The following is an 18,528-nucleotide window of genomic DNA, read 5'->3' as shown; positions in this document are numbered from 1 at the left end:
ATAACAAGGAGTCTACTGCTGGAAAAGTGTTCTATAAGGTATTGGAGTCCCAAGCCATGTAACGCTTCATAGGTCTAAACCAGCACTTAAAATTTGCTCCAGAAATTTATTGGAAGCCAGTACATATGTTCAATAACTAAGTTATGCACCACCCGTAGTTTCCAGCCAATCTTCAAAGGCAGCCTCAGGTGGCACACATTGCAGCAATCTAACCTTGAAGTTGCCAGAGCAGAGGCAAACTTGGCCCTTCAGCTGTTTTGGGACTACAACTCCCATCATCCCTAGCTAACAGGACCAGTGGTCAGGGGTGATGGGAGTTGTAGTCCCAAAACATCTGGAGGGCCGAGTTTGCCTATGCCTGGACTAGATGCAAGATTATCCACATCCACATTGCTGGACCACCAGCCAAAGCTGGTAGAAGGCACTCTGAGCTGCTTGGACAGTATTGGGGCCAGAAGTATCCCACAAGCTGCAAACCTGGTCCTTCAAGGAAAGCATAATCCCATTCCAGACAGGTTTATCATGATCATTTACATTGCCAGAGGAACCACTCGCCAACAGTATATTTGTCTTGTCTGGACTGAGCTTCCAATTATTGGCCCTCATCCAGTCCATTACCTTTGTCAGTACTGGTTCACCACATCAGCCACCACAACTGCTTGTGATGAAAGGAATAAATAGAGCTGTGTGATCAACATATTGATGACAACACATTCCCAAATCCTGCAGAGCCCCACCTTGACGACCTTATGGATCTGAGCAACACTCCCCTTTCTCCTGTTGGAATTGGCTAAGTAGAACTGGAACCACTACCAAGCAGTACTGCCACCACTACCTTGGACTGCTGAATGAAAAGACAATATGAAAGGGGAGGAGAGATCCCATAGCCAGCTTTGAAGAGTAGTTAAGATAATGTCACACTACTGAAATTATTACTCTACTGTATGTGTTTCAAAAGACGCAAGGTTTCTTAAAAAGGATGATGTGTAGAAAGATAGAAAATATCTGAAATTCTTTTACATAATTATTAGAACTATTTTCATTTTTTAATGCCCAGATTTATCGTTCTTTTATTTAAAAAAATGCTTAACTGTGTTAACTCATTTCTTCCTCTAGCTCATCAGAGTTGTTACAAGTTCAGTAAAAGTTCAAGGAGTCTTGGCTTATGCTTGTGTTGTTCTCTTCTACTGTGGGTAAGTACAGATCAAACAATTTGTAAAAATGTTTCATTTAGGAGACTTTAATTGGAAGAATTGATGTAAGCAGTATAGTTGGATAAAGTCGCTTTTGACAGTCAGAAGTGAGCCATGGGAAAGTGTTCTTTATGTATTAGACAATAATGTAAAGCACTTGATTATGTACTTGCACCTTCTTTATAGCAACCCATACTACATACACCTATGGATCTGAATGACAATTTATGTGGTCCAGGGACCCTAATTGTCAAAATGCTTCTGCTCTTGACTCATTTTGGTTTCCTTCCTTGGCATCTCTTTAGCAGTGGTGGGGGGTCATGACAAATGCAAGCAACTAGATGGCTTTACCATACTTCACAAGGATAAAATGCTTTTCTTTATATATAATAATGTGCAGCCCCGATTGCAGGATTTGTAGTGCTACATCAGAATCCTGTACAGTGGTGCCTCGCAAGACGAAAATAATTCGTTCTGCGAGTCTCTTCGTCTAGCGTTTTTTTCGTCTTGCGAAGCACGGCCATTAGCGGATTAGCGCTATTAGCGGCTTAGCGGCTATTAGCGGCTTAGAAAAAGGAAAAAAAGGGAAAAGACTCGCAAGACGTTTTCGTCTTGTGAAGCAAGCCCATAGGGAAATTTGTCTTGCGAAGCACCTCGAAAAACGGAAAACCCTTTCGTCTAGCGAGTTTTTCGTCTTGCGAGGCATTTGTCTTGCGGGGCACCACTGTATTTGCATGAAGTCAGGATGGGGTAGGGGAGCAAAACGAAAGCAGGGTGCACAATAGCAGCGGTCGTGGCATGGGAATGAGAAGGTGGAAACACTCAGAGGGGGAAAGTGGTGGCTTAAAAGAATGGCAGAAAATTGAATAAGGCAGGGATGGAGGAGACTAAGAGGGAAGAAGTGGTGATTCTGACATATCCACTTCCTGTTTTTGGAATCACTTCATACATACTTGTTGCTTGCAGGTTGATCTCACTCAAAGTACTGAATAGCATTGTGCTCTTGGGAAAGTCATGCCAGTACGTCAAAGAAGCAAACATGGAAGAGAAGTTGTTCAATCCGCCTCCTGCTAGCACCCCAGGCAAACCACTAGGCAAATCACAAAGCAAGTACAAGCCCACTCAAGGTGAGCGGAACCTTTTACTTCTGGACTTCTGTCATATCTCTCGTCTACTGTGCAGCCTCGCTTTGTCAGTGGAAGCACCAACTAAAGTGTTAGGAAACCGCAGGGTTCCATGTAACTCAGAGCATTGCTTCCAGTATTGACCCAACAAAAGACATCTTCGTGTTTTTGATCACTTAAAAATATCTGGCAGTTTGGGGGAAATGCCAACTATTCGCTGTTCTGAATTAGAACAGACCTGGATTTTTAATTTCTCCAGGAAGAATTTGGCAGGAGAACTCTGGGAACGTAAGAGGCCTTATTGTGGGATCAGGGCAAAGTTTATGAAACTGGCTGGTTTCAACAAACCATTGTTAAAATTAACCACCGCTTGGGGTTCACAATTAAGGCTGAATTGAAATCTAAAGCAAAACCTCTGAACTTCTTGCAGCCATGCTTGCAGAGAGGAGAAAGCTGAGTATGTGAGCCCACAGGAAGTTAAGGTCTTTTCCATTTCTAGATTTTTTTTCAAAGCACAGAATTTGGTTTTTGTTTTATCCTAGTCTTACAAGGTGCTTCCAGCATTTTTCCAGTTAAGCAGCTTACTAGGTCTACACTCCATTAGTTTCAGTAATGTTAAAACACCATTCACTCCTGGTCCATTCCTCATGCCCTTCGAACAGTAATAGCACCACATTTGAGAACTGAGGAACTCAGGTCTCACAGTATTGGGATTAAAGTATATTAGTCCAGTCAGTGACGAACTTCTAACAGACTACTTCATCTTTTCTGGGTTATTTATAAGCACTTTGAACAGGGCAATTCCAAAAATTATATTGAATTTGATCATTTTATTTCTTAAAAGGTTCGCCTTTGTTTTCATTGCTCCTAACAACAGGCTTAGGGATGCAGGTGGCGCTGTGGTCTAAACCACTGAGACTCTTGGGCTTGCCAATCCGAAGGACAGCAGTTCAAATCCCCATGACGGGGTGAGCTCCCGTTGCTCAGTCCCAGCTCCTGCCAACCTATCAGTTCGAAAGCACGCCAAAAAGTGCAAGTAGATAAATAGGTACCGCTTCGGCAGGAAGGTAAACGGTGTTTCTGTGCGCTGCTCTGGTTTCACCAGAAGCGGCTTAGTCATGCTGGCCACATGAACCGGAAAAACTGTCAGTGGACAAACACCTGCTCTCTCTTTTACAACAGACTTGGCTTCCAAGGAACTAAGCATTTAAGAAAATGCAATAAAATGGTTTTCGAGTTATTATTTATTTACTATGTAGCCTGATTAATTCCATAAAGTTTAAAACTTCAGTATCTGATGTGGCATGGTTGAGGCCACCCAACCCAGTGGCTGGGGTACAAATAATAACATTATTATTATTATGATTTCATCAGAGAAGGGATGGGAAACCTCTTTTGGCCCAACAGCCAACCTTCCAAGGGTTGGGCAGGCTCAAAGGTGAAAGAGAATCGGGCAAAAGAAAATAAAGAACATTCCATCCAGTGTAGCAAATTAAAGTGAAATAAAAATTGATCTCTGGTAAATCACTACAGTGGTGCCCCGCAAGACGAACGCCTCGCTAAATGAATTTCTCTATGGGGTTGCTTCGCAAGATGAAAAAATCTTGCGAGTTCCCGCGGGGTTTTTTTGTTTGTTTTTTCCCCCCTTTCCTAAGCCGCTAAGCCGCTTATCAGCTGTTCCGCTGATAAGCCGCTTAACAGCTGATCGCTAAAAGCCACTAGACCGCTAATAGTGCTAATCCGCTAAGCTGTCAATGGGCTTGCTTCGCAAGACGAAAAAACCGCTAGACGAAGAGAATCGCGGAACGGATTCTTTTCGTCTTGCAAGGCACCACTGTATCTCCATTTGTGCTTTTGAAGGACAGTAAAGTGTAGAGTTGGTGTAAATCATGTGTCAGCGAGCCATTCATCCTTCCCTGCTCTTGTTTAGCATTTCTTTGTGTACCCATACATAGTTATCACTAGCAACTTCTGCCATAACTAAGCTCCCTTACTTACTAGAGTTGTCAGAGAGGGCTGGTATGGTTTTATCTTTAAAAACCTGAAGGTATCAAAAAGGTTATTTTACATTAGAAATGCAAAAGTTAGAAGGTTACTGACATGGCTTAAACGGGAGTATGTAACACTACTGTCAACAAAAGAGAGAAATTCAGTGGCAGGATTTTATACACCTGATACCCCAAGTTTACTGAGTTGCCTTGCATATCTGTTGAGCAGATCTTTAACTTGCAAACCCTGCATTGCAGTGACAAGCCAATAAACATACAGATCTGTAATCAGCGTCTTCTCCCACTGTGCGAAGTCCTAATTTCTGTTTTCTGTGCATGAATTTCCACAGATGAAAACCTGTCTGCTTCCGTGACCAGTCAGCCTGTACACCAGAAGGAAAATGCAGCGCCACAACTTGTGACAAGCAACTCGGATCAGTTCCTGACAACTCCTGATGGAGATGAGAAAGATATAAGCCAGGACAGTTCCGAGTCAAAACACAGATCTGCAAAGAAAGATTTGTTGGAGATAGACAGGTTTACAATTTGTGGAAACAGAATTGACTAAACTTTTGTAAATAAAATGTGCTTAGTATACTGAGCTGTTGGGACAGCAGGCGCTGCCACGATGGATGGGTGCCAAACAAGGCACTTAAAAATATTTATTTAAAAACTTAAATTATTAATGGCAGACCTATTACAGTGAATAACTTGGCTTGATAACCAATCAAGCCTCACATCGTTAACTTGGTTGTTTTGGGAAATGTGAGTTTTGAAAGATCTACCGCTTGGCAGAGCTACAGCATCGCTTTCCTGAAAAATAACGTGTGAAATATATTTAAATCCATTTTTACGAAACAGTGCTTCCAGAACACATCACTATTCATAAAGCCCCTTAATTAGAAGGATAACATTGGGAACGTGTTTGCGTCTTTAACAACAAGCATCCCTTTCTGCTTTCATAAGCCACTACAAAACATTTCAAAATTCTTCACCTGCCAAAAGACTTTTTCAAACTTTTAGTAGAATACATAATAAAGATATTCTTGCTACGAGAGGATTGTTCAAAATGTATTTCATCTAATCCAAATAAATCACCCTTAAAGGAAATATTTACTGCATACTATTTTTGTCTAAATGTTAAGACTGTAGCCAGAAATTGACCAACAACAGGGAATAGTGGAATGTGCGATAACTGGGCAAGAACAGCTTTTTCTTCCTTTCTGTTTAATTTGCACTGTGTTTTAAACATGAAAGCTTGAGTTTGTAAATGTTAAAAGTGTACAAGCTTGGGGGAGGAAGGGCAAAATCAACATGTGGGATTGCACTTGGCACTTAAAGATGTTTCACTTGCAACTGTGAGCCCTTGCATTGAAATAGACAAAATAAGTTACTTGCACATGGTAATGTGTCAATCAGCTGAGAGCATTTCTTTGACTTTGCTGGAAAAGCTGCACATGGCCAAAAATGGAAACAGCCTCAAATAGGTGGTTTTAGTTTTAGACTTTTAAGTAGAATGAATGTTGCTTTAGAAGTACTTGGGCTTTGAAGTATTAAGATGTGTTACTTGGGGTGCATAGGGCTTGGGAAACAGGCAAAGAGGAATTCAAGAAGGGTTGAATCTGGAATAACAGGCATTTCAGCTCAGCATAGTGAGAAAGCCTGCTGCACTCAAAGTGCTTTCTTGCTACCTGATCGGCAATGTCTAAGAAACACAATGCAATATTTAAAACTTTTTAAATATGAGATTTTTTTCGTGCTGATTAGATCTTTGTTGGTTCATTTATTAGCTATTGCAAAGTGGCCCAGAAAAAAATGATAAGTTATACTAAATTTTAAAATTCAAAATACATGTTTATTCCTCCAAAGCTGCAGATACTGTTGCTAAAATAAAATCAGTGTACAGAAATTAAATTCAGATAAAGAGGCTTCAATGAATGCTGAAAAGGTGGGAATATATAGGCTGTTCTGAAGTAGCCATTCACCAGCCTACACCCCTTTTATCAAGCCTCTATTCCCACTTCAACTTGAAGAAGTGGCCAAAGTTAAGAATACAGTGGGAATAGGAATTTTAAAACTAAGCTAGAAATATACAGAAATGATTGTTTCAGATGTGTTCATTTTGACAAATTTTGATCATTAAAATTTAATTCAGAATATTTGTGAATTTGTTGTAATTTAATTTTTATTTAATTGTTGCTTAAGGGAAGCTTGGAATGATTTTTTTCCCTCTTAAATGATATTCTGTATGAATTTTATAAGTGCATCTTGTGTGACAATAAAAAATCAATTTTGTATCCTTTGTTTAAAAAAATCCAAGGCTCTGCTTCTCTTGCTGGAATGAAACTGAGTGTTGAATATTGTTATATGGAACATAATACTTAACACTAGGGTCCAGAATACCTTGTATGTAAGTACAAAGTGCTACTGTGTACACAGATGAGGGGTGATACTTCCTTCCAGTAGCAGCATCTCATGCCATTCCACAATGATTTTGGAGGACAGGAGTCTGCCTGTGGAAGGAAGACCTAAATAAACAAAGAAAACCTCTCTGTGCTGTTGATGTGCTGTATGTGGTCATTTGGATCCTGGTCAATACCTTTCAATTAACTAAATGCTACTCCCCCCCCCCCCAAAGATTGGTTAACAACCTACCTCCCTTGGGAAAAATATGTTTTCATGTTCCTCACTTGAGGGCTTGCTGCTGGAGCTGACATGAATTTACTACAGAACTGATCATAGTTAAATTGATGTGAAATGTCTAGATGACACTTTCGGATATAATGTTGTGGATTTGCTGATTCTTCATGAGTTCCAAAGCCAGGCTAGGTAGGAATGAGAGGTGTGAGACTCAACTTTGTGGTGAATGTTGGAACTCAATAAAAGTTACTGTTCCCCTGCTCACTCTACCATCCTGATGATTTATGAACCTCTGCAAGCGTGAACCGACTTTTAATAAATCCATACTCTGCCTGTTCATTCACATGTCCACGGTAGTTAATAGCTAATAGTCCATGGTAGCTTAATGTTGTGCGGATGCCCGATTGTCGTCTTCCAAAGCAACTACTCTATTCCGAACTTTAAAATGGAAAGCGTAGTGCTGGTGGTCAACAAAAGAGGTTTAAAGACTGTCTCAAGGCAAATCTTTAAAAATGTAGTATAAACACACAACAATTGGGAAACACTTGCCTGTGAGCGCTCCAACTGGAGAACTGCCTTCACCAAAGGTGTCATGGGCTTTGAAGACACTCAAACTCAGGACGCAAGGGAGAAACGTGCTAAGAGGAAGGCACACTTGGCAAATCCACACCGTGATCAACTCCCACCAATGTCCCCACTGTGGAAGGACGTGTGGATCCAGAATTGGCCTCCACAGGCACTTACGGACTCAACTCGGCTACGAGTGATCGCCGAAGAAGAAGAAGAAGACAGCAACCCAACCCAATTCTGATCAGCTCCAGCCAGTGTGGTTGTTTTAAACTGGCTTGTGTTAGCAGAAAACATTTCTTTTTTTAAAAAAAAAAAATAATTTTTATTGGGTTTTTACATTTTATAACAACAAACACACACACAAAGACAAGAACACACAAACACACAAATACAATTACATACCCTAATTTTCTTTACCCACTTTCATTGACTTCCCCCCACCCCCTCCTCTTACATCCCAGTTCCAAAATTAATTCAGCAAGTTCTTACCTAACCTCTTAAAGATATTCATATTGTTTTTTAAAAATTAAATTCTTTTTGTTTATCTATATTCAACTTATCCAATTCTCTTATAATCATTAATTTCTTTTTTTTTTTAAGGTCGATCTAACTTCCCCGCCACAAATTTTCCCTTTATTATATTAATTATAGGTCACATTGACCAAGTAAAACAAAACAAAACATTTTATAGTTCTATTCTCTCCCCCCCTGCCCCGGTTTCTGTCCCTTCCCAGACAAATGTCTAAAAAAAAAAAAAAAAAAAATAGTTCTTAGCCCGGATTCCTCACGTCCGAGGCGTCTGATTCTCTGTCAGTCCCTCTCTGCCAACTATGTTGGTAGTCCTCTTTGTTGGTCCTATGACCCCGAAGGAGTTCAGTCAGAGTCACATCATATTTTCTTTCATCCAGAATGTTAAAGAGTGTTTGCTGCGAAAGACCATCTAGTTTTCCATACTCAAGAGGAAAGTCCCAATCATGTTGCTTTATTCTTTTTAATTTTAATATTCCAAGTACTCCAGGGACTTCTCTCTTCTTCTTTCTCATCTTTCGCAGGTTTGTAATCCAAAGGTCTTCTTGCTCATACTCTAACAATACAGATTCCTGGTTGATATTTTCCACTTGTAGTGTCTGAACTCCTTCTTTCTTCTCTGTCAATTCCAAAGGCATCTCTTCCTGCTCAGCTGCAGAGTTTTTATCATGCGTCTCCTTTGTGCATTCAGCAGAGTTGTTTGTTTCAGAATTCAAGGTCATAAAAACTTTACTCAAAGCCATACTCTGCTCCTGCAGGATTCCCACGAGAAAGAACATTTTTTCTATCTTCGCCAGTAATTTTCCCTCTGCAGCCATTGTAATGTCACTAATTCCCCCTAGGGGGCTTTCAGTTATTTAGTAGTCCTTTTCCAATAATCTGTTACTTTGTTATTATCAATACTTTGTTTCCAATCGCCTCAGTCCAAATGTATCAACTTTAATTCCAAGAGTTGTTAAATATCAAAATTCTTTACTTTGTCCGCCCGTTTGACAGCTTCTTTGACAGCTGTCAAACTCCTTTCACTTCTTCCTCCGGCACCCAAATAGGACACTCCCGGGTTTTGGGGGGGGATTACACACAAAGTTCCAAAATTCCCTTTCTCTCCAGCACAAAATCTTCTTCTATCAAATTTGTGAAAAACTTTTAAATCATCAAAACAGTATTCATTCCGCCTTAATTCTCCGTTCCTTGCTTTAAATCGTCTATAAGTAGAGGGGGTGCGGACTTCCCTTTAACACATCCCCCGATCGTGCCGAATTCACAGGATAAAATTTTTAAAGTCCAAATTCCACTACTCACGGGTCCTTTGTTATCCAGTCCAAATTTTGGGAAGAAAGTCAGCGCTCTCTGGCCATGGCTTGCGGCTTCACTCCACTGAGGTAGCGGTCTACTCTCAGCACCACGCCACTCTCCGTACCCTCTCCGCAGCCTTTAAAAAGGCTCTTCGTGGGTCGGGGAGGGCGCTTAAGGTGCCCACCGAGTCACCAAGTCCGCAGGCTTCCGCGCCTGCGGTTTCTAAGGGTCCCCGTGTCGCCGGCACGGCAAGACCCGTCCTCAGTAGAGCCGATTCCCTCCGGAGCTCGGAGGGAATCCGCCATTAGCCGTTCGCGCTAACCCGGAAGTCTAGCAGAAAACATTTCTACCCTTGCAAGACTTAAGTTATTTCTCCTATCTCTCCCAAATTTCAAACAAAATTTCTACATTAACCACATTAGTTGGTTATAATAATAATAATAATAATAATTTATTATTTATACCCCGCCCATCTGGCTGAGTTTCCCCAGCCACTCTGGGCGGCTCCCAATCAGTATTAAAAACAATACAGCATTACATATTAAAAACATCCCTGAACAGGGCTGCCTTAATACAGTGTGAGCAAAATAGAGCCATAGTTTTCAGACATTGCACTTTCATGGACTCTGAATTGGATTGTTGTTTAGTCATTTAGTCGTGTCCGACTCTTCGTGACCCCATGGACCAGAGCACGCCAGGCACTTCTGTCTTCCACTGCCTCTTGCAGTTTGGTCAAAGTCACGTTAGCAGCTTCGAAAACACTGTCCAACCACCTCGTCCTCTGCCGTCCCCTTCTCCTTGTGCCCTCCATCTTTCCCAACATCAGGGTCTTTTCCAGGGAGTCTTCTCTTCTCATGAGGTGGCCAAAGTATTGGAGCCTCAGCTTCAGGATCTGTCCTTCCAGTCAGCACTCAGGGCTGATTTCCTTTAGAATGGATAGGTTTGATCTTCTTGCAATCCATGGGACTCTCAAGAGTCTCCTCCAGCAACTGAATTGGGTATGCATTCATGAACAGTGCTGGCCAAAACTCTCAAGTTGCATTGACACTTTTTATGCACAATGTGCATGTACTACAATTCATCTAATAGACTGTAGGGTTGGAGTAGGGTTCATGTGTTGAATTTTATTGCATACTGCATTGTGGTTTATATTCCTCACATGCATGCACATGGCACCTTTAGTGTAAATGCACTTGCCAGGATTTCAGACTATTGGTGCTGGCCATTGCTGCAGTACCAGAGCTCAGCTAACTTAATTTCTTTATTTTATGATTGAATTGATTGTAAACAGCTTGCATGGCTCTGTGTATAAGACAAACCACTAGTATTCATGTCTTCAGAGTAAGTCCCGCTGATGGCAACTGGACTTGTTTCTAAATAAGTGTCCCTACCACCGAGACCTGAGATTCCTTCCCATCTACGGTTTCTCCTTTGCAAGAATGAAGCAGCTGTGTTCAATTCAGTCCACAGGGCTTGCTTCGGGCTAAAGAGTGGGGAGCTGCATTTAGTCAGCCTATGTCAAAAGAAAGCCAGCCTCTGTACCCTTAATCAGGGAAACAGAAATCCAGATGATTTGACTGCTCTGGCCTTACATGTGAGCACAGCTGCTCATGTGTTTGCCTAGTGAACCGGCCAGCATTAGCTGCAGGTCCACAGCTCACTTATATAGACCTCAGGCAAGTGATTCATGTTGGACAGCAAGCCTGGGTTGACTTGATTGCCTGGAGGAGGTGACAGAAAAAATATATATATACCAAAATACAATTCCTAGGTTTTCATGCAAGACTAGGGTCTCTTCCCTACCCCCACCCCTTTTAAGGGGCAACTGAAACTTTAGCACAAGTCTTTTATTATTTTTATTTATTGGAATGGAATCTATCAGTGCCCACTTGCCTTTGAGTACCACAAATCAGTTTGAGCTCCTTGTTCACATGCAGTAGCCTTGCCAGCAGCCCCACAAGTCTGCATGCCAGCGGTGAACACAGATTGCACAAGCCTTAGCGATTGTGTTGAGAAAATGCTGGTACAATGAACATCCTACGGTCTTCCCTTTGTGGTTTGGGCAAGGTTCAATTCCCGTCCGTCACCCGCAAGCAAATTGCAATAGCAGTATAACTCTTCAGATTTAGATTGAAGGTGGGGGCAATTGAAAGACTTTGATTCAAAGTCCTCTTTGTAACGATAAATAATGCACCTTTGTGTCCCAGTACAAATAGTTTCCTATTCACTTGACCCTATGCTGTAGTAAGTAAATGGTCCAGTTACATCCACAGATTCATTTTAGAAGATGATACTCTGTTTCTTCTCATGGCTATAATTGAGTTTCCACATTTTGTTGTTGCAATTATGATACCTGGTGACAGATGAGGGAAGGATGAATTCTGTATCAAATATGCCACAGAATACTTTTTAAAGGAAGATTGGGAGGGCGGGTATAATGTAACAAACTTGATCTTCAGCAGGGAGAGATTTCACATACAAAATTCCAGCTCATAAACAAGATCAATGACAGTTGCTTAAAACATTTTGCTGGATAAGGAATAAAATTCTAACTCTCATACTCTTTCTGGGTCATTTCAGAGAAATGTACAATATGCTCCAAAGCCAGACCCAGGTGTTAGTCCTATTCCTCAGTTTATGTGTGTAGAATGGCAGCTTAAATATCACCCACTTAAACTGTCCCGCTAAAATAAGCGTCAGGTTTGAGTTCAATATATTTGCACCTATGAGCTCAACAGCAGTGGTTGAATGCAGCAGCAGCTACAGGAATATAATACAGTACTTATTTTCTGACCTGTCTGCATTGCCAACTCAATAGGAACACCCAGTTGAGCTGCAGATCTTAGATGTATTCTCCACAGTGACCCACTTGATTTCATTAGGATATAAATGTAGCTAACTTGCTCTGGATTGGGGAACTTTGTATTAAATAAAATCGCTGCTTCCTTCAGCAGAAGATGTTTGAATGAAATCCTTGACTCCAAATGACTCAGAGTCAAAATTCTGATAGTTCTTCCGAGTAGAAACAAGCATTATATTTATAGCACAACACTATGGTTTAGAACTGTTGGCCGCTGGGGGTAGATTACAGATTACAGTATATATTTCCTGCGCAGTAATTTAACACGGTTGTCTTGTAATCACTTGGCAGATTGGTTGTGTTAAGTGGTGAAGGTATTTTATTGCTCTCCTGATTTGTGAGTGACTGTGGGTGTGTGGTAAGAATTCTAACATGTTAAAATATGGCTGGTATATCATGCACAAACCCTGAAAGCTGTCTGTGGACAAACACCAGCTCCCTCAACCTGAAGTGAGATGAGCACCACACCCTATAGTCGCCTTTGACTGGACTTAACCATCCAGGGGCCCTTTGCCTTTGCCACAAACCATAGTGAGTGCCTGTTAGTTGGCAAACAACTATTTGGTGAACTGTCTTTAGCCACCCAGTGTGAAACCACTTTAAGAGTTCAAACTGAGGGCCAAACTAATTAGAGCAGTTGATACTTTCCATACTGGGTGTTGTGACATGTTACTGTGTTGGCCGCAGTGTTTAGGTGTATCATGCAAAAGCTCTTATAAGGGGTTGGTTTAACATTTGATTTGCTAGTACAGTGGTACCTCGGGTTGCAAACACTTCAGGTTACAAACACTTCGGGTTACAAACTCCACTAACCCGGAAGTAGTACCTTGGGTTAAGAACTTTGCCCCAGGATGAGAATGGAAATCGCACGCTGGCGGCGTGGCGGCAGCAGGAGGCCCCATTAGCGAAAGCGCACCTCAGGTTAAGAACAGTTTCGGGTTCAGAACAGACCTCCGGAACAAATTAAATTCATAACCCAAGGTACCACTGTAAAACTGAATTACTGTGTCGTGAAATGATGCATGTCTAAAAGTGTGTCACCAACATGAAAAGTTTGGAAAGCTCTGCTTTATTCAAATATCCTCCCCATTCTCATATGAAGAAAGTTTTCATTCTTGTGCCTGGGCTGACAGGAGGTGACTTCATGATGTCCCAAAGGCCAGCCAACTATTTCTGTATGCAGCTGGCTTCTGCTGGGAACTACCAGAACCAGATTTCTCTTGACCTTGATCCTACAGTGGAAATTGACCAAAACAGGGCGAGTGCAGGTCCACAATAGCTTGGTATCTCAAATGATTTTTGTCTATGTGCGTTCTCAGCCAGCCAGCCACCCAAGGCTTTGCTTTCTCCTCAAGGTTGCTGTTGGAGAAAATAAAAGATGCAAGTTGAGGCCAAATGATATTTAACCATCCCTTCTCTTTACAGCTTCATTGAAATGCCAGGTGTCAGGAGCACTTCTCAGCCAAAGGAATGTGCACAGCAGATAGTTAAGTATTTATTGTCAAAGATAACACAGTTGCTCTTTTCTCTTGTCTAACACAAGAGTTTCAAAAAGCATAGGGAAAATGGAGAGAATACTTCACAAAACAGTGCCCTAAAATGCATACCTGGACTTGTTTCGATTAATGTCTGCAGGACATTAGAAAAATCTTAATAATTATTCATAAAGGAATAATATAAGAAGTAAATAAGGAGGCCAGATACAGGATAAAGGAAGTCTTTTATTTGGTTGTTTGTATTGTTGTATGTTATGTTCAATGTATGTTATGTTCACGTTTAATGAGGGTGGATTTTGGTATTGGGGGGTGGGGGGTTTGTGTTATGTTGTAGATAAAATTCCAACAAAAATTAATTTAATTTAAAGATAACACAGTTGCTTCTACAGCTCTCCAGCACACCAGTCTAAAGGCTAGGCAGCTAATTCCAGGTCCATGCTCCATGGACCACTCCCTCTCTACCAGTTTATGTACCTTTTCCTGATGGGCTGTGTGCATGCAGCTGGAGATTGTGTCTGCGTGACAATTTCCTCTGCTCTGCGCTCTTCAGTCCCTTCCTGGTTCTGGGTAATAGTGATGCAGGAGAGTGTGGGGAAGCACCCAGTCCTTCAATTGCCTGGCCTGCTTTTTCCTCCTCTTCTTCCGACCCATCCTGTGCTCCACCCTCCAGCCCTGAAGTTTCCCCTGCCTCAGATTCTTGCCTCCTGGCTGGCACAAGTCCCCACAAACCACTGCCCCTCTCTTATGAGACAGACTCCATTAAAAAATTCCCTGCCAGATTTGAAGTTATATTATGAAGCATCATGTCTTTGCTGGTTAAAAGAATGGATTAAACTTAAAAATACAAAGCTCCTGGATTTGGAAGGATTTGATAACAGATTTGGATGGCACGCGCACCTTTGGAAAGAAAAGAAAAAGGGTAATAAATCATTTGAAAATCATATCTTCCGGAGATCGTTATTGGAAGTTTGGGACAGATACAAAAATATATTAGAAATGGGGGTCCCACATTGGTTATCCCCATTAGAGGTTATAGGTGTCAAAAAAATTAATATGAGAAGTGACTGGATTACCTATGGAGATTTGGTGGTGAAGGAAGGGGGGAAAGTGGAGATTAAAACCATACAAACAAGTAAAAGAACATGTTTATGACTGGTTGCACTACTATCAAATAAGTGAAATGTTTAAAAAGGATGTGAAAGAAAAAAGGTACAAAGAAAAAGACTCAAAATTTCAAACAGAAATTGTCAATAATGATTGTAAGATAATTTCCAAAATGTATAAAATTCTGTTGGAATGGCATACAATGGATGAGGAAGTAAAAGTGGTCATGATTCAATGGGCCAAAGATTTAGGATATAACATAGAAATGGATGATTGGCAAAGAATATGGAATGAAAACCTGAAGTTTACAGCATGTGTGACATTGAAAGAAAATGTTATGAAGATGGTATATAGGTGGTATATGACACCAGTAAAATTAGCAAAAATGTACAAAACTTGTAACAAATGTTGGAGATGTAAGGAGAAAGAAGGTACATTCATGCATATGTGGTGGGATTGTAAGAAAGTAAGGGGGTTCTGGGAGATGATATATAATGAACTAAAGAAAATGCTAAAATATAGCTTTGTTAAGAAACCAGAAACCTTTCTGCTGGGAATAACAAGAATGGACATAAATAGGAGAGACTGTAAACTTTTTCAGTATGCAATCACCGCAGCAAGAACACTGTTGGCCCAAAAATGGAAACAAGAAGAAGTACCGACTTTGGAAGAATGGAGGACAAAATTAACAGACTATGCAGAACTGGATAAATTAACTGGGAAAATCAGATTCCAAAAGGATCACAGGTTTTTTGAGGACTGGGGAAAATTTACGGAGTATTTGAAAACTGTATGTGAGGACTGTACAACGCTAGTGTGCTTTAAAGAAGCTTTGTGAAAATACAAGGAATATTGTTAGAAAGCAAATAAGGACAGAAATATAGTATTTAATGGCAATATTAAAATTAAGGAATGTGAAGATAGGATTTGAACTACGAATGATTGTCAGAGAAGTTGAGGGAGGTCCAATAAGCTAAAATATGTGATGTGTAAATGGATATGATTGGAGTTTTTCATGGAAAAAAAATTAATAAAAAAATTTATTAAAAAAAAAAAAATCCTTCCAGTAGCACCTTAGAGACCAACTAAGTTTGTTATTAGTACAGTGGTGCCTCGCAAGACGAAAAGAATCCGTTCTGCGAGTCTCTTCATCTAGCGGTTTTTTCGTCTTGCGAAGCAAACCCATTGACGGCTTAGCGGATTAGCGCTATTAGCGGCTTTTAGCAGCTTATCGGCTTAGCGGATAAGCAGATAAGCGGCTTAGCTGCTTAGAAAATGGGGGGGGGGAAAGGGGGGAAACCCGCAGGAACTCGCAAGATATTTTTGTCTTGCGAAGCAAGCCCATAGGAAATTCGTTTTGTGAAGCACCTCCAAAACGGAAAACCCTTTCGTCTAGCGGGTTTTCCGTCTTGCGAGGCATTCGTCTTGCGGGGCACCACTGTATGAGATTTCGTGTGCATGCACAAGAAAGCTCATACCAATAACAAACTTAGTTGGTCTCTAAGGACACGGGTGGTGCTGTGGGTTAAACCAAAGAGCCTAGGACTTGCCGATCAGAAGGTTGGCGGTTCGAATCCCCACGATGGGGTGAGCTCCCGTTGCTTGGTCCCTGACTAAGCCGCTTCTGGCGAACCACAGCAGCACACGGAAACGCTGTTCACCTTCCCGCTGGAGCTGTACCTATTTATCTACTTGCACTTTGACGTGCTTTCGAACCGCTAGGTTAGCAGGAGCAGGGACTGAGCAACGGGAGCTCACCCCATCACGGGGATTCGAACCGCCGACCCTCTGATCGGCAAGTCCTAGGCTCTGCGGTTTAACCCACAGCACCACCCGTGTCCCCACCTGTAGCAGGAATCTACTGATAAAAACTGTTTCTTGAGGTGGTAAAATGTTGGCAATGATGTGAAAAAGCAGGAAATATATGACAGAAATTCTTAATCTGATAAGATGTGAATCTAGCCACAGAGTCATTTCAATTTCCATTCAATTTTTCAAATAAGGTAGTTTTATGCGTAATGGAAATTACAATGAAGTAATCTAAAAGCAACAGGGCATGTTAACAGTTCTCTTTAATAGTACATTCTCAGCACAGGAGGAAACGGAGTCTTACTTCTTCCTGCCATTGTTCCGAGAACTAATTGCTTGCTGTGAGGCAAATGGAGGGGGCTGGAAACTAGACCTATCTAATTAGGAAGAAAAATGAAAAGCTGAGACTATATTTGGCCTTTAAATGCCTACATTCCCTCCTGAGCTAATGTACTTAGCCTTAACATTTCTGTTTAAAAGACCATTTTTGAACTTCAGGTGGATTTCAAAAGGAACCAGTTTTCCTGGGAACATTAACGCAAGCCTATGCTAGCAATCTGAATGGGAGCTCAAGAACGAGACAAAGTCAAATCCCCACCCCTTTGTTAAACCACCTGGTAAATGATGCTGAAAACTTGCACATCTGTACAAGATCAGTGTAAGGACCCCTGGACGGCTGAGTCTAGTCAAAGGCGACTATGGGGTGTGGCGCTCATCTCACTTCTGGCCTTGAGAACCTGGGTTTTTACCTAGGTCAGTGTAGATAGTCGGTGACATAAGCACTGTGGACTTTCATACAGATGTGGATCTGATTCAGATTAATTCCAAATCCTGTGGCGAAGAGGTAAGGGGTGTTCTGAAGAGATTTTTGGCTTGCCAGAGGTAAAACAGGATCCATATGAGGTGGCACATCAAATTGGAGACACTTGAAGCACTTCATGGTGCCTCAGCAACCTAAATATATGTGTATTTTAATACCATAGACAAGCATTTGCCAAAACAGCAATGCCTCAAGTAGCGCTGGGTGATATCTGGTTTTCAACATTGTGATATATCATCAGCTAAACATGATATACTGATATATCACAATGTAAATAAAGGTTGACAATAATAACTGGACTACTTTTGTCCAGTAATGAAAATATAAATGAACATTATAATCTACTAAAAAAGAAAAAAGAAATCAAAGATAGATATCTTCATTAAATGGCTCAAATAAATCTAGCAGCTGGTTAGAGCTAGATCTTGCATATCAGCTGTCCTAATTAGCCTTTTGATTAAGGGTTTTTCTCTTTCTCTGCTTCGTGTTTTAATTTGCTCGAGGACCAGAAATGAAGCGGGAAAGGGGAGGGAGAACCAGATTAAAATAAAAAGGGTTGTGCTTTGAAAGACTGGTCTGCTGATGCTGAGATTGCCTTGAGAAACCACCAACACATTTGCCATCACAGTGATCAGTTTAGCCTTTATCCAGTGTCACCCTGTCACAGACTGAAACATTGAGGAGACACTTGCTGCATGCAAATGCACATGGAACACCAAAGATTTATCATGAATAAAAATGCTAGCGTTCCATTATTGAACTGGCAACTGTAAAACAAGTTCAGTGCAGTTCAATAAGACGCTCCTAGTTTTTAGAGGGGGAATGCAAGAAAAAAAGAATTCTTTAAAGGGAGCGCTTTAAAGCACCCCCTTTAAAAAGCCGTGAGGGCAGTGGTGTAGCATGGGTTGTCAGCACCCGGGACAAGGCAAGTAATTTGCGCCCCCTAACCCCTGGATTTTAGCACTCGAGTGCGAGCGCGCGCCCCCAGATGTTGCGGCCGGCCCCCCTGCACCCCCCCACGCTACGCCACTGGGGCTGGGGGCGAGCGAAGGAGCCAAGGAACCCCCCCCTTAAGGCTCAGCAGGAATTTATTAAATTTA

The 18,528-nt window shown here is 41.4% G+C and overlaps 1 protein-coding gene across 3 annotated transcripts in view; it reads left to right on the top strand.

Annotated features, from left to right (window-relative positions):
* The window catches only part of TAPT1 (transmembrane anterior posterior transformation 1), a 63,988-nt gene extending 57,516 nt beyond the window's left edge, over positions 1-6,472 (top strand). For all 3 annotated transcript variants that reach the window (XM_081876283.1, XM_081876282.1, XM_081876281.1), the window contains 3 exons: positions 1,117-1,193; positions 2,160-2,320; positions 4,656-6,472. In XM_081876283.1, the coding sequence (XP_081732409.1) occupies positions 1,117-1,193; positions 2,160-2,320; positions 4,656-4,873 (456 nt within the window). In that variant the 3' untranslated portion in view covers positions 4,874-6,472. The remainder of the gene's footprint in view (positions 1-1,116; positions 1,194-2,159; positions 2,321-4,655) is intronic.
* Positions 6,473-18,528: the final 12,056 nt, after the last annotated feature.

Source organism: Podarcis erhardii, assembly GCF_964252035.2.
Source record: "Podarcis erhardii genome assembly, chromosome: 9".
In the NCBI taxonomy this organism is placed as follows: domain Eukaryota; kingdom Metazoa; phylum Chordata; class Lepidosauria; order Squamata; family Lacertidae; genus Podarcis; species Podarcis erhardii.
This window is presented reverse-complemented; position numbering and strand designations above follow the sequence as displayed.